The 15310-nt window shown below is 38.9% G+C and overlaps 1 protein-coding gene across 1 annotated transcript; it reads left to right on the top strand.

Moving 5' to 3' along the window:
* Positions 1 to 611: 611 nt before the first annotated feature.
* On the top strand, positions 612 to 12034 carry haao (3-hydroxyanthranilate 3,4-dioxygenase). The gene is made up of 10 exons (XM_079473119.1): positions 612 to 794; positions 889 to 967; positions 3291 to 3374; positions 8579 to 8685; positions 9060 to 9149; positions 9243 to 9286; positions 9961 to 10106; positions 10635 to 10700; positions 11412 to 11494; positions 11813 to 12034. The coding sequence occupies exons 1-10, from the start codon at positions 706 to 708 to the stop codon at positions 11886 to 11888; spliced, it is 864 nt and encodes a 287-aa protein (XP_079329245.1). The 5' UTR covers positions 612 to 705; the 3' UTR covers positions 11889 to 12034.
* The last annotated feature ends 3276 nt before the right edge of the window (positions 12035 to 15310 follow it).

The following is a 15310-nucleotide window of genomic DNA, read 5'->3' as shown; positions in this document are numbered from 1 at the left end:
GCTTTCAGTAAACTCTCCGCAAACTCGTAGCAAACAGGAAATGACGTTGTCGTGTATTTAAGCCCAATATGATTCACTTTTTTGTGTTAAGTTTTGTACACAGTTATTTGTAAAGTTGTTTTTGCACAGTTTTATTAATAGTAAATTTTACTTAAAAAACTATGTCCAAATTGTGTTCACATTAAAACTGAAAAATTAAGTAAACCTGACTTTTTTACAGTATTTTAAAGTTTTACTATACTATAGTACATACTACTACTACTTATAACAATAATAATAAAAATAAAATAAATATCTAAAGAAATTTCTTCGTGTATTACAAATGTCACTTCATTTTTGATTTTTCTTATTGAATGGTATTATTGCTTAGGTTTATTTTACCCAAAACAGTACTGTATAAGATGTGAATATTGGATTTTGATCAGATTGTTCCATATTAGGCATTTGTAATGCACCCCTTTAAAAAGCAAAACAGGCAGTCTAGATCTATTAAGTGTTTGCTGTATTAAAAAGTTTAATGTTGCAATGTCGGCACTGAAAGGTTACTGCTGTGTAAACATGGATTTCAACCTCATGGTCACATACGCATGAGCACCGCCCCTATTATTCAACGCAGGTTGTCACAAATTCATTGGTGAAACAAATCACTGGTCACAAAGTTTGCTGCTCTTTCTATCTTTCTCTGTTCTTAAATTAGAAAGAAAAATGACCAACACATCTCTTCATGTGAACATTGACAAGTGGATTTCTGAAAATGAGAGTTCTTTTCTACCACCTGTGTGCAACAAATTAATGTAAGTAAGCTCGTGTTTACTTTCAAAACGGTTATCTTTCATGAAGGTGGACATCTACCATTACAACTGACCATATTATATGATGTCATTTTAGGTACTTTTATCAGTTGAATATTATGTATGTTGGTGGTCCAAACATAAGGAAGGATTATCACATTGAGGAAGGGGAAGAGGTGAGGTGAGGTGCTATACACACTGCTCATTGAATATAATGTAAAGAGTACTATCACAGACTTCTTAACTTGAGTAGATGGGCAAGTGATAAAAACAAAAAAGACTTTTAACAGCAGTGATATTAAATTTATCACGAATAATTAGCGAAAAAGATCAATAGAGGAGGATATGATCTATATAAACGATCTAATAAAGCACAATCTTGGCTGTACTTTGAAATGCTGAAAGTTAAATTACTTGTCAGGATTTACACACACGGTTTTTCATTACATGGACTTGACCCTTTATACACTGTGCTTTTTCTCTATTTAATGAGGACAAAGTCTCTGTGATGGTGCCATTATATAATGCTTTCAAGTATATGTCTATATTAAGCATATTTTTGGTGCTTCTCACACTTTATTGCCCTTATATGATTTTACAATGGTTGACAGACAATAAGTCATTAATTCTTTTCTACAGTTAGGCAAAAAGTTAGAGAATGACTTTTCAATCCAATTGTAAAATACTAGAACTCCTAAAAAATACACTCACCTAAGGGATTATTAGTAACACCATACTAATACTGTGTTTGACCCCCTTTAGCCTTCAGAACTGCCTTAATTCTACGTGGCATTGATTCAACAAGGTGCTGAAAGCATTCTTTAGAAATGTTGGCCCATATTGATAGGATAGCATCTTGCAATTGATGGAGATTTGTGGGATGCACATCCAGGGCACGAAGCGATAGTTCCACCACATCCCAAAGATGCTCTATTGGGTTGAGATCTGGTGACTGTGGGGGCCATTTTAGTACAGTGAACTCATTGTCATGTTCAAGAAACCAATTTGAAATGATTCAAGCTTTGTGACATGGTGTATTATCCTGCTGGCAGTGGATAGGAGGATGGGTACATGGTGGTCATAAAGGGATGTACATGGTCAGAAACAATGCTCAGGTAGGCCGTGGCATTTAAATGATGCCCAATTGGCACAAGGGGCCTAAAGTGTGCAAAGAAAACATCCCCCACACCGTTACACCACCAGCCTGCACAGTGGTAACAAGGCATTAGGGATCCATGTTCTCATTCTGTTTACGCCAAATTCTGACTCTCAACAGAATCGAGACTCATCAGACCAACAACATTTTTCCAGTCTTCAACTGTCCAATTTTGGTGAGCTCGTGCAAATTGTAGCCTCTTTTTCCTATTTGTAGTGGAGATGAGTGGTTCAATTAATGAGAAATTGAACAGGTGTTCCTAATAATCCTTTAGGTGAGCGTATAATGCAACTATTTTATTTAACGATGATTATAACAAAATAATCAACATGAAAGAAAAATAGAAACAACAATAGTCAGAGGAATAAAGATCTAAATCACAGCATCGGTCATTGTCATTCTCTTCAATTTATTACAGAAGGTCATTTGCAGTGGTCTGCTGCATTCTTCACATTCATCCAGCACTCAGGAACCACACCTCTGATTTAGCTTCATGATTTGCATAATTACTTTAGTGAATCGAATACTAAAACAATGTCTGTGCAAATTAACAACACTCTCGGCGGGAATTCGTTCTTAGTAAAAACACCCCCAAGCCTTAATTAAGACTTTTATTCAGTGGAACAGACGCAACTGTTATTTCAAAAATCAAACATCAGTAGGAAGTGAATATAACTGACTCTTGCTGAGCAGCCCACCATGTCATACCTTTGAAAAGATGACCTAGTTTTGTGTGCCAGACTGTTCTCTGCGGAATGGGTAATGCTTTAGTTTTGGTCACTAGAGGTCAGCGCAAACCATCCTTAACAACAACAGCGATTATGTGTACAGATATTCTACACATTGAGAAAGTTTTCTAGACACACAACATGTTACATAAGTTTACAGTTTAGTGTAACTTCAGTGTAGGATTTGTTAAGGTTTAAGGGCAGACTTACTGTATCTGAATTTCATAGAACAAAAGGATACAAAATGTCTGTCCAAATGCACTGGCTGTGCTTATGGGTCATGTCTTGACATTTAATTTACATTTAGCAAAGCATTATGTATGCATTTTATAAATTTCTTTTTTTCTGGGAATTAAACAAATGACCTTTGCTAGACAAGCACCTTGGCATCAGAGCTGGGTTGAGTTACAGGAACCCAAAGCTATTTCCAAATCTGCTATAAATCTTCCTGTTCCAAGGTATGTGAATTATATGACAAAATCAAGAGCTTCTGGTACAAACAGCGGTACATTTGTAATACTAGTCGTTGTTACAAAAAAAGAAAAACAATTGCGTAATCCATATTCCACAATTCTTTTCACTGACTTCCGGCTTCACTTCCCCTTTGTGTTCTAGCTCTTTTACCAGGTGAGGGGTGACATGGTTCTCAAAGTGATCGAGAACGGCAAGCACAACGATGTGCATATCCAAGAGGGAGAGGTGAGAATCCTGACACTGGTCGGGCTTGACTACCCACAGTTCATGTTTCCTCAGAAATGGCTCTGCTATTATTATCTGTCATACACTGCCAGTAGACAATTGCTCCTCCAAGACAGTCAGATTTAATGGAGAGCAAAGGAGACTTCTTGCTACTTTCAGCTTTCTGCCTGATAAAAATACTGCAGTATTTAAAGAATATTCCATGTCAATGCCAAATTCTTAAATACTTAATGTATAAATATGTATATTGCTTTATACTTTATCCCTGACTAATGTGTGATGGTTCACAAAAATATTAAAAAAATCATAATTTACTGCCGCTGTTGTTCGAATCCTGGAAAATATATTTTGAGAAATGTCTCGATGGTTTTGTGTCAATGGGGACCAATGTTGCTGGGTTACCAATGTTCTTCAAAATATCTTAATTTGTGTTCTGCATGTAACGAAAGTCATACATACAAGTGAGTAAAGGATGAAAGAATTTTCCTTTTTGGGTGAACCAGAATTGTATTATTTTTAATTAAAGGACGTCCGGCACACCTACAGTGCGGCATTGAGGCGCATCATCTTGTTCCCGCTTTTTCAGGGAAAAGGGTTACAGCCAAGTAACCCGAGACATTCCCTATCAAAAGCTACTCTCGATGCTGCGTTTGAAACGCTATGGGAACGAGAATACCAACGCCGCAGCACTGGAGGTGTCTGGACCCCCCAAGGTTGTGTGGTATATGTGCACAAGCCAAGAGGAGACTTCAGACGGGACTCTGGGATGTAGACTCCAGGACGTGTGAGCCTGGAGTAAAATGGACATCCAGAATATAAAATCTGACAAATGTGTGCAGAGAGGACCAGCCCGCTGCATCACACACTTGCTGCAAGGTGACACCTCTTGCTTACGCCATAGAAGATGTTGAATGAGCTCTGATGCCTAGAGGTGAAGCTTGACCTTGGGCCTCATAGGCCAGAGCAATAGCATTCCTCAGCCAATGTGACATTGTTTGCCTGGTGGCAGCCACCCCCTTGTTGCGGCTCCCATAACGTACGAAAAGCTGCTCCGATTTACGCCACTGGCTAGTGAGGTGGATGTAATTCTGAAGAGCATGTACTGGACACAGTAGGTGTAATCGTTCCTGCTAGATATCGTGAACAGCGGAGGACAGAAGGCCTCAAGAACAAACGGATGCACGGTGGAGACCGGAACTTTAGATAGATAACTCGGGTGAGGATGCAGAACAGCTTTGACCACCCCAGGGGCAAAAATTAATCAGGACGGCGAGGTTGAGAGCCAAGTTAGAAAAACCCTTTTAAAGGTCAGAAGCCTGATAGGTGCTGACTCCATAGGTTCAAAAGGGGTGCTAACCAGACCCTCGAGCACTATTGCTAAGTCCCATGACGACTCTTTGATGAAACAAATGCATCAGTTGTTATTGGAAGTGTTCCTGGTTCCTTCTGATCTAACTAGTGCAGCCTAAATCTTTGGAATATATATATTATGATAGTGTAGTGTATGCATGGTTAAAAAGATGCGTCTTTAGTCTAGATTTAAACTGACAGAGTGTGTCTGCCTCCTGGACAGTGCATGAAGACAAGTTCCAAAGTTTAGGCGCTAAATAAGAAAAGGATTTTCTTGATTTTGAAATTCTAGGTATTACCAACTGACCTGATGCCTGAGAGAGTAGTGAAGGACAGTAATATGTGAGAAGTTCACTCAAGTAGTGAGGAGCTTAACCATGCAGGGCTTTATAGGCAATAAGCAAGATTTTAAAGTTAATGTGATGCTTTATAGGTAAACAGTGCAAGGTTGAAAGAACCAGGCTAATATGCTCATACTTTTTTGTACGTGTAATAGTTTATTACAGTAATCTAGTCTTGGTGTCATAAAGGCATGAATTAGCTTCTCTGCATCTGATAGTGACAGCATAAAAAGTAGTTTAGATATATTTTTAAGATGGAAAAACGCAATTTTACAGGTGTTGGCGACCTGGTTCTCAAATGACATAGTACTATTGAATAAAACGCCAAGATTCTTTGCTGAACATGAGGGTTTTATGGAACATCCATCAATAGTTAAGCAGTATTTTTGGTTGTTACATATGCCGGTTTTCGGTCCAATAAGTAACACTTCAGTTTTGTCCGAGTTCAGTAATAAAAAATTGCTATGGAATTGCTGTGTTTCATGAGGCTTGAAGAAATATAAAGTTGCGTATCATCAGCATAGCAATGAAAGCTTACTCCGTGTCACTTTATTATATCTCCTAGAGGTAGCATTTGTAATGTGAAGAGCATAGGCCCAAAGACTGAGCCCTGTGGTACACCGTACTGGACTTGCGATTTGCGTGATACCTGATTGTTTATTGTTACATATTGAAAACGTCAGATAAATAAGATCTAAGCCATTTCAAAGCTATTCCCTTAATACCAACATAATTTTCGAGTTATGTAACTCTAATCAGAGCAGTCTCTGTACTGTGATGTGCTCTAAATCCAGACTGGAAATCTTTATTAATCTCATTCCTTTAGAGGAAGGAACATACTTGAGTTGAGGCTACTTTTTCCAGAACTTTAGATAAGAAAGGTAGATTCGAAATAAGTCTGTAGTTTTTTGACAAGGGGCCTTATAACAGCCACCTTATATGCTTTAGGCACATGTCCTAGTGTCAGAGATGAGTTAATAATGTTAAGTAGAGGATCTATCATTTCTGGGAGCATCTCTTTCAGTAGATTTGTAGGTATAGGGTCTAGCATGCATGTAGTTGATTTAGATTATCTAATTATTTTAGAGAGTTCATTGTGATCTATAGTAGAAAATAATCGCAATTTCTCCTTAGGGGTGCTGTAGTTAGTCGTTTGTTCAGCGGGTTTCACTTCTGGTTGCATAGTTGTAATTTTTTCTCTAATATCTTTTAGAGTAATAATATTTGTGAAATAGTTCATAGATTCATCACTGCTATGCTGGTATACAGAATCAGAAGTCGCTAACGATTTATTTTTGGTTGATTTAGCCACTGTATCAAATAAAAACCTACGGTTATGCTGGTTTTCTTTTATTAGTGATGAAAGGTAGGCGGATCTAGACGTTTTTAGGGCTATCCTTCAAAATACCTCCATTTTGGTTGTCTTAAAGTTGCGCTCCATTTTTCGTGCCGCTTTCTTTAGAGCCTGAGTGTGTTCATTATTGCACGGTGTCGTGCTGTCAACTATGTCTCGTTTCCGAGAAGGTGGCATTAAAATTTTCAATGGTAAAGTCAAGATCTTCAACGTTATTACTAATTCTAGAGATTTATGACAATTCAGGCAAATTATCAAGAAACGCACCTTTTGTAGTCGAAGTTATTGTTCTACCATATTTGTAACTAGGAGTTTGATTTGCCACCATAGTGTAGTGAAGCAAGCATGATACCAGATAATGATCCAAAATGTCTTCGCTCTGCTGAAGGATTTTTACGTCCACATATATTATACCGTAAGACAGTATTAAATCTAAAGTATGATTACGAAGGTGAGTGGTGTTTTCCCACAGAAACCCCATCAATCAGGGCATGGCAAGCCGAAATGGCGGCCACATAAACCCTGATGCGTATCGGAGGATATGCGTAAAGATGCAGTCTGGGCTACGTATGGGCCATCGTGTCCAGACCCAGGGGAGCTGGATGACTCAGAGAGAAGTAGAGGTGACATTGTGCTGTCTCCTGTGTAGCAAAGAGGTCCACCTCTGAGTTTCCATTCCCGTTCGTCACAGCTTGTCTGGACAGCAAGTCTGCTCCCACATTCATATGCCCCGGGATGTGAATCGCTCTGAGGGACAGGAATTTCTCCTCTGCCAGGGCAGGATCTGCTGGGCCAGGACCGGACCCACCCGAGACTGTATGCCTGGTCGGGCCGACGCTCCAGACGCTTGAGCACAATGGGGGAGATATCTAACGACTGCCTCCTTGTGGCGTCTTGTCTCCCGGAATCTGGTGACTATAGTATTAACCGCATCACCAAACAGTCCAGAAGGGGAGATGGGGGCATCAAGGAGGAACACAGGGTCCCGGTCCTTGATGCCTTTGAGGTTCAGCCACAGGTGTCTCTCCGTGGTTACTAATGCAGCCATAGAACGACCAATGGCATGGGCCTTCTGCTTGGTCGCACGGAGAGACAAATCTGTGGCCTGGTGTAGTTCTGAGAATGCTGTTTCATCAATCACCCCATTGGTGCTCACGTCGTGCAGCAAATTAGCCTGGTATGCCTACAGAACCGCCATGGTGTGCAGGGCAGCACCAGTCTGACCAGCTGCCTGAAAAGCCTTCCCCATCAATGCAGATGTAATCCTGCAAGGCTCGGTGGGGAGAAAGGGCTTTTTCAGAGACGATGATGTCCCAGGGGAGAGATAGCTCGCCAGCGTCTCTTCCACACGGGGCACCATCGTGTACCCCAATGGTCTCGCGCCAACAACTCGTCCTCTTGGCCAACCCGACAGATACCTGTTGTCTAGTTTTGAGTGCTTGTGGGTCTCTTGTTCCTGCCGCCAGTCCAGCTTAAGGCGGTTGACTGCATTCCTCAGCACGCAGAGAAGCTTGACCAGTGCTTTTGCGTCGCGAGAGGAACGCCCGAGGCGGCCGTCTCCAAGCCCGCAGAAACAAGGGATGCCTCGTCATCTGCCCGATCCAAAGAAGTGCCGGGGCACGCCTCGGAAGCGGACGCGAGGACATCACGGCTCGGCGAGTGCACAGGGGAAACGGCTTCCGTCTCCCGTGCCTCTGCTAAATCAAACCGCGAGCCCCAGGTCGGGGGAGGCTGCTCGGCCGTTCTTAAAGAAGGAACGCCGAGCATGGAGAACTCGGATGTCAAATACATTGCAGAGTTTGCACTTTCTCTTTAGCCCCAGGGTAGCATGACCAACCCCCAAGCACATTTAAAAAAAACCCATGTCTGTCCAGCACATCAAGGAACCTCTTACAAGGAGGCACACATTTACGCTCTAGACTAGACATGACTCTCTCTATTATAGTTATATAAGGCTCAGTAACTGTAGTGCTTAGAACTACTTTTGGTAACTGCTATGTAAAAAACACACATGCACACAAAGCGGTACTTGAAGACAAAACAACCTGAAGACACGTTTGTGCCACGCACATTTATAACCTGCAGGTGTAATTAGCCACGTCACCTGCCGAGGTTATTTAAAGCCAAAAAACAACTCTTGTTTCATCTGTGGATTTCAGATGTTCCTACTTCCAGCACGGATTCCTCATTCCCCCCAGAGACAGGCAAATACTGTTGGCCTGGTGGTGGAGAGGAGAAGACTTGACTCAGAAACAGACGGACTCAGGTACCCCAGCTATTAAATGTGACCTCCGAATCATAAACAAACGTGTGAATCATTTTGATCATTATCCTAACTGTGACTTTCATCTGCTCCATGACCCTATAAATTCTAATAGAAAAATGCTGTTTGCTCTAACACCTCCAAGGCTTCTTAAAGACATTGAGATTTGATATAATAAAACCAATAAAACAAATCATGATCAAAAATCTTTTAGGGAAAAATTGACCATAGCGTGCAATATTTATTATTAGCCATGGTGTAAGTTTGTATACATCTTTTATTTATTATGAAGTATAATACTAAATGAAAGCCATAAGGAATATTTTAAGGGGTCCTTCCGTCCTACAAACAATCCTTAAATATGTTCTTTACTCAAGGTATTATGTGGATAATACCACTGATGTGTTATTTGAGCGCTGGTTCTACTGTAAAAACCTCGGAACCCAACTTGTTCCTGTCATAAAAGAGTAAGTTATTTGGATTTCTCTATGAATATTTTACTTTTTTAATGTTTGATTATGCATGTGCACAAACACAAGGATTGCATTTGTGTATGTCAGGTTTATGGATTCCAAACAGCATAAAACAGGAAGGCCTGACCCAGGTGGATACTTTACTCTTCTCTGACTCATGATACCAGACAAACACCGACTTCCACAAAACAAGAACACAGTTAGCTGTTACAATCGTTTTATTTTTGTTTTATTTATTACTTTTGCATTGTTGTGTGCAGATGAGAGAAAATGTATTATACAATTTTATTCTAATGAAATGGAGTGATCGCCATCACTCGAAAAATATTTTGATTCGAGGAAGATTCCAGATTTTTTTTATAAACCATGTAAGATCTGTATATTATACAGTTTAAGGCATTATTTTCACCCATCCATCGTCATTTTTGGCTTCTAGCAGCTGAAGACACTTTTTTAATGGATAGATCACTCATCTTAGTCTGCCACAGAGAGAGAGCAACTAAACTGAGAGGTGCTGCAATAAGATACCATGGTACAAATTGCTGCATTTCAATTCATTTTCAATGAGTGGAGCGAGTAAAATATATGGTCAGGTGAACGCCCTGTAGATTGAAATATCACATCACAATCTGTACCATGAGTGATGATGTGTGAACTGCAGAGAAGCCCTTTTAAACATGCTGTATTACTTTAGTGGCAGTAAAACTGCTAAACGTCCAGTAAAGCACTAAATCAATATTAATCTCATCATAATTTCAATCTCTTTTTTTAGCGTAATTTTGGTAACTATGTTTTCATTTTGCAGCTGAACCCATCAAGCCAGCCCCATTCTCATTCAACACCATGAAAGTTATGACACCTTTCTGCTTCAGAGAGTGGGTGGAGAAGCATAAACCCGCACTGGCCAGCGATCAGCCGGTGGACATGTTTGGAGCTCAATTTGAGACTGAGGTGAGGAAAAGGAGATATAAACGGTATAGTTCTTAACGGTCAGATCCTTAACTCCATTTCCAACTGTGAACGGTCACCATTTGTGGCTATTGACACACATTACAGCACAATTTAATTAACATAAGTGCTTGTTCTTAAAATAATAAGTCCAAACATATTTAAGTCCTGTCCAATTATATATGACCCAAAACAGCACGAAAATGTGTGAGGTCCAAGTTTATAAACATAAGTTGTGCAGCACAAGGTAACATTTTTAGCTCATTTTAAATCCAGTATTGACTGGATGGCAGACTTGCTAATGAAGTCTCAAAATCTTAAATGACTTAAATTCCCCATGCGTTGCTGAGCCTGTATCTTAATGAAATATCCATAATCACTGGTAATATCTGACAAATGGTGTCTCCTTTCCATTAATGCTTCCAATAAAACTTCAAAAACTGCTTCTACTTTGTAACAGCTACAAGCCGTAATAAAGTATTCTACCATGACAGTGATACACATGCTGACTTTTTACTTTTGATCTGTTAGACTCTGCTCTTCGGTCCTGGGACATCTGAGTCTAAGAGACCTACTGATGGCTGGATCTGGCAGCTGGTAAACATAGTTCCTCACATCATGTCGATCAGACAATTATTTGAAAACAAAAGACAACACATTAATGTGTGTACTTGCAGTTGTACAGCATTATATTCATTCCTCTCATCCAATCATAATGCATCTTGTGCTGTAAACGTCCCATGTGTCAGACTTCGGTTCATTTGTACAGTATGAAAGTATAATGCTTTTCCTATTCATTTCGATTTTTTGAAAACCTATATTGTAACAAATGGAAACTGCACTTCTGCTTTTTTATTTTTTTATTGAGCTGTTACAATTTTGCAGAAATGCTGGAGGTGTGAAAGCAGAATGCAAGGTTGCTATTTTAGCCACAGCAACACACTTCTCACACAATGCAACTGTGTCACTCACTATAATGCACCCGTTCTTGATTCTTATAAAAATAAATGTTACCGTATAAGTCATTGTCTTTTAAACCTTTAGATCTGCTTCTATCTCTCTTTAGACCCAAAAACAGTTTCTACTGTTTTTTTTAGTCTTCAGGGTTGTAATTTCACATTTTGTTCACGCATTTTCCCATGGCAGGTGATGATCCAATGAATCTCTTGCCGAGCCTTACACAGGGTTTTATGCCATCCTCAAACACAGGGTTATATTATTCTAGCGCATGCTAGATCAAGTTGTGGTATCATCAGCTTATTTTAGCCTGATACTTGAATTTCATTCACTTTTCATTGTTTCAATTAGGAGGGATCATCCAAAGTCTTCATGGATGGCAAAGATTATAACCTCTCTGCAGGAGACTGTCTCCTTATCTTTGGAGGAACAAAGTGAGTGTGCTTTTAATTTACTTGAATGAAAGTTTGTAATAAGCTACATCTAACACAACTGATCATTTATCCACATTATTGGATAGTCTTAAAAACGTAAAGTGACAGAACTTAAAAACAGGAATAAATCTGTGGATAAATATTTATATTTACATGTATTAATTTTGTTGACAGTTCTATCCTTAGTGACTATTTTAGTTTTTTTTATTATATACACTGTGTAGAGTATTATCGTACAGTAGAGTAAATATTTACATTAGTTTGACAGATGACAACTATTTTCTATACGTCACCGTGTTTGTGTGTGGATTCCAATAGGTATCAGTGGAAACGATCACAGGATTGTGTTGCTTTGTATGTTGCTCAAGACCCGGCGAGGAAGAAACCTTATTGAAATTTTCAAACAAGAAATATTATTTCCAGATGAATTATCTTTATAACAATGTATATATTGTAATACCATTTTAATTATAGATTGCTATTAAATGTCAAGAGACTTTCAATCAGTTTAAATAAAATAAAAGACTTTAAAATAAGCAGAGAAAGTGTTCAATAATTATTCTAACTATTATATTTATAAGCTCCACAATTTTTGGCAGAAAACCACATTTACAGAGAGATCTCTTGTGCAGGATGAAGGTTAAGGACATTTGTAAGTGTTTTTTTGTTCTGTAATGATGAAATTCAGAAGATTTGCTGATGTCTTTTGTTTTGGGGGGTTACCATGGGGGTGAAGAGTAAAGACTTTACTTAGGTTTGGGGGGAGCACATTTTACTCTATACGCATGTTTGCATCTTTACTCTGCAAATGGTCATGCAGTAAACTCTCTGGTGTTCTCTGATAGAACCATATATGACATGTGGTGAACATAAATACATCTGTTTTGAAAAACGTTGCAAAAACTTAAACTGGGCAAATTGTGCGGACAAGTAATCTTTAATTCAGATAAATCAACTCAATTGTGTGGAAACGGGTGTCATAATAAGATTAATCCAACAATTTATTCTGTGTAGTGTATGCTCTATAAACAGCCAACAATTGTAAGGGGGAGGGAACCATGCATTTTTGGAGAGAAAATATATGGTTTGGGGGGTGTAATACAGTAAGTCTCATGGAAGGCAGATAAATGGCTGAAATCAGACACAGCATGTTTAAATCCAGGGTATTCTTATACTTGAAAGAAAACCTCTAACAGTAGTGTAGCTTAGATACAAAATATAATATTCATGATGCAAATACATACTGTATCTTTGCTTTGATTTTACAGAGGTTTTGTACATGCTGACAATGTTGCTATTAAGTGTATCTCTAAGATTCAATACTGGATTGATAAAGTAGAAAAAGAGGAGAACGTTTGCTGCCCCAGCTACAGTTGAATATGTTCATGTGTTTACAGAGTAAACAAAAAGGTGAATTTCAGGCTAAATCCGAACTGAGCTATCAGTCCAAATTTGGTAGTGCCAGGGATAGAGTCCACATATGTCAATAAATCTCATTATAAATTAAGAGTTTTGCTTCCAAAATGTGTTAACTCAATGTTTTTTATTTTTCAAAAATCATGTTTTTCTTTATTGTGCATTCCAATTAATATCAATCAAACTGCAGTTGGTTTGCTTTGATTTGCCATTTACGTATATAACATAATAAAAAACATGATTTTTGAATGTTATCTCATTTTGGAACCAAACTCTTCACATACACATTATTACAAATGAAAACAATTATTTGAGTTCAAGTTTTAACAATGGCAAGCCATATGCGTGAAATACCAGTGTGCCATGATATAAAAAACAGTATCTTTAAATGGTGGTTACTTATCCAGACGTATCTTCAAAGTGTTGCTGATGACATGTTTCTCAGCTATAAGAGCTGCCAGGGCCCAGGGAAGAGCATACTCAAGTGTTACCAGACCAATAAAGTTAAACCTGAATTCTGAATAGTCCCAAGGACAGGCTCCAAACAGCCTTAGCAGAAACCCCCAGCTAAACTCCCACAAATAAATAAAGAGCGTGTACAAAGTCAGCCTGGCCAATAGGGGGCAGTGTTGCTGCTGCAGCCGAGCACTCAGACCTTCCATGAAGAAGATGGCAGAGCTGTAGATAAGCAGAGCCCAAAGGCTTGTGTGGCCGGTTAGTTTGTGGTCATGTGTGTAGTACCAGTCCCAAGCTGCTGTGAATGCCACCTCGCAGAGACACCCATGCAGGGCATAAATGTAGAGCCGGGCAAGAGGTGAGAGGGGTGAGAGTGTGATCTGTTCATCAGCTTCAGCGTTTGTGAAAACACCACCATCTGCATGGGCAGAAAAGAGTCTTTTGTTAATAAATACCGTTATTGATTATCCTTTGTTTCATTAACCAGTAGATGTATCTTCAATGAGCTGGTACACACTTTAGAACAGAACACTAGCTATGTGATCTTCTCACCAATAGTATATTATCAGTACATTAAATCTGAGAACTAGATTTTACAAACACAGAATGGATCTGTTCCCAGTTTTATTTTGCTTTACGTAGGCAGCATCTGAAGAAATTGACATGACATGCTCCAGGTGTGGAGGCCATTTTAAAATGTATCTTTATGCGAGGCGAATAAGTATAATTATGCTTTTTTCCTGAAGCATCATGCAGATGCTTAGCGGTGAATGTAATCCCAGAATGCACTGCATCAGTCTCAGTCAAAAAATTCAAGCAAGTGAAATATAAACATGATTTTTTTTCATGAAAACAGAAAATCTTGTCAAATCTAAAAATCAATTGAACCATGCTTGTGTTATGTATTGTTATGCCTATAAGAGAGTGGCATTGTTAGTTCTGTAAAATGTCAGAATCCCCCTGTTGAAAGGTATCTAAACGTGGATACTGTGAGGATACTGCCTTAAATTTAAGATAAGCCTTAGTCTAGTCAGGTGCAGTATTGAAACAGAGCTGTGACTTCAATTTTGCTGAAGCTTGATTTAGTACTTGAATGTTCTTATATTTACCATCTTCTCGTTTTGCAACAGCTCTCAGCTGTGAAGCGAAACTGGCAGATTAACAACTTGATAGTAATAAATGTATGAAACTCTTGGTAGGAGCAATGCTTTTCTAAAATGAGATAAAGATGATGTGTTAAACCATAGTACAGATCAAGACTGAGATAAGCTAAAATGCAAACTAAAGAGCTTTCAGTCTGAACATCCTGCATCAAGTAATTTACACATTGCATTTGTTTCTTACTTGAATCGGGCAAAGTTGGTTTTATTAGTTCAAGTTGGTCACCAAGTATGGTCAAGCTGGTTAAGGTGGTCTACTGTACACTTTACTTTAGTCTTAAAGCCACTAAACTTTCTTACTATCAGGGTTCAAACCAGACATTGGTGGATTATCGGTCTCTTGATCGGGGAAAGAACATAGAGGAAAGATTTAAAAGCTAGGCCCATTTTTTAGAAAATCTGTTCCCTTTAACCACACATTTTTTGCATGCAGTCAAAATAAATAAATCAAGTTTTCTTCTAGACTTCTCTTAAAAGACGTAGATATTGTGATTGCAGGTATGTCATTATTCACTGTTCGGATGCTATACATGAGAGCAAGGTGGATCCTCATAGTTCATGCTACCTTAGAAATCGCCTCATGTAATTGACGACCAACTGTGAATATGCATCACAGATCTCCTAAACATCCCTTAAACAGTTTAAATTGTTTCATAAACAACTCAAGACTCACCATTACTCTTAGGGTTTGGCCTTCTCACCAGCAACTTTCTAGACACCATCTTCAATTCATCCAACTCCAAAGCGCACTGCAGCTTCTGGCTCTATTATATTTGCCTGTTTG

This window comes from Barbatula barbatula (assembly GCF_947034865.1).
Source record: "Barbatula barbatula genome assembly, chromosome: 14".
Classification (NCBI taxonomy): domain Eukaryota; kingdom Metazoa; phylum Chordata; class Actinopteri; order Cypriniformes; family Nemacheilidae; genus Barbatula; species Barbatula barbatula.
Note: the sequence above shows the minus strand (reverse complement) of the source record. Positions and strands in the feature narration are given on the sequence as shown.

What these genes read in the sequence shown, in the direction of transcription:
- haao (XM_079473119.1), top strand. Translation starts at nt 706, where the DNA reads ATGACCAACACATCTCTTCATGTGAACATTGACAAGTGGATTTCTGAA. An exon ending in ACATTGAGGAAGGGGAAGAG is followed by an intron (nt 968 to 3,290) that starts GTGAGGTGAGGT and finishes TTTGTGTTCTAG; the next exon opens with CTCTTTTACCAGGTGAGGGG. An exon ending in AACAGGAAGGCCTGACCCAG is followed by an intron (nt 9,287 to 9,960) that starts GTGGATACTTTA and finishes TTCATTTTGCAG; the next exon opens with CTGAACCCATCAAGCCAGCC.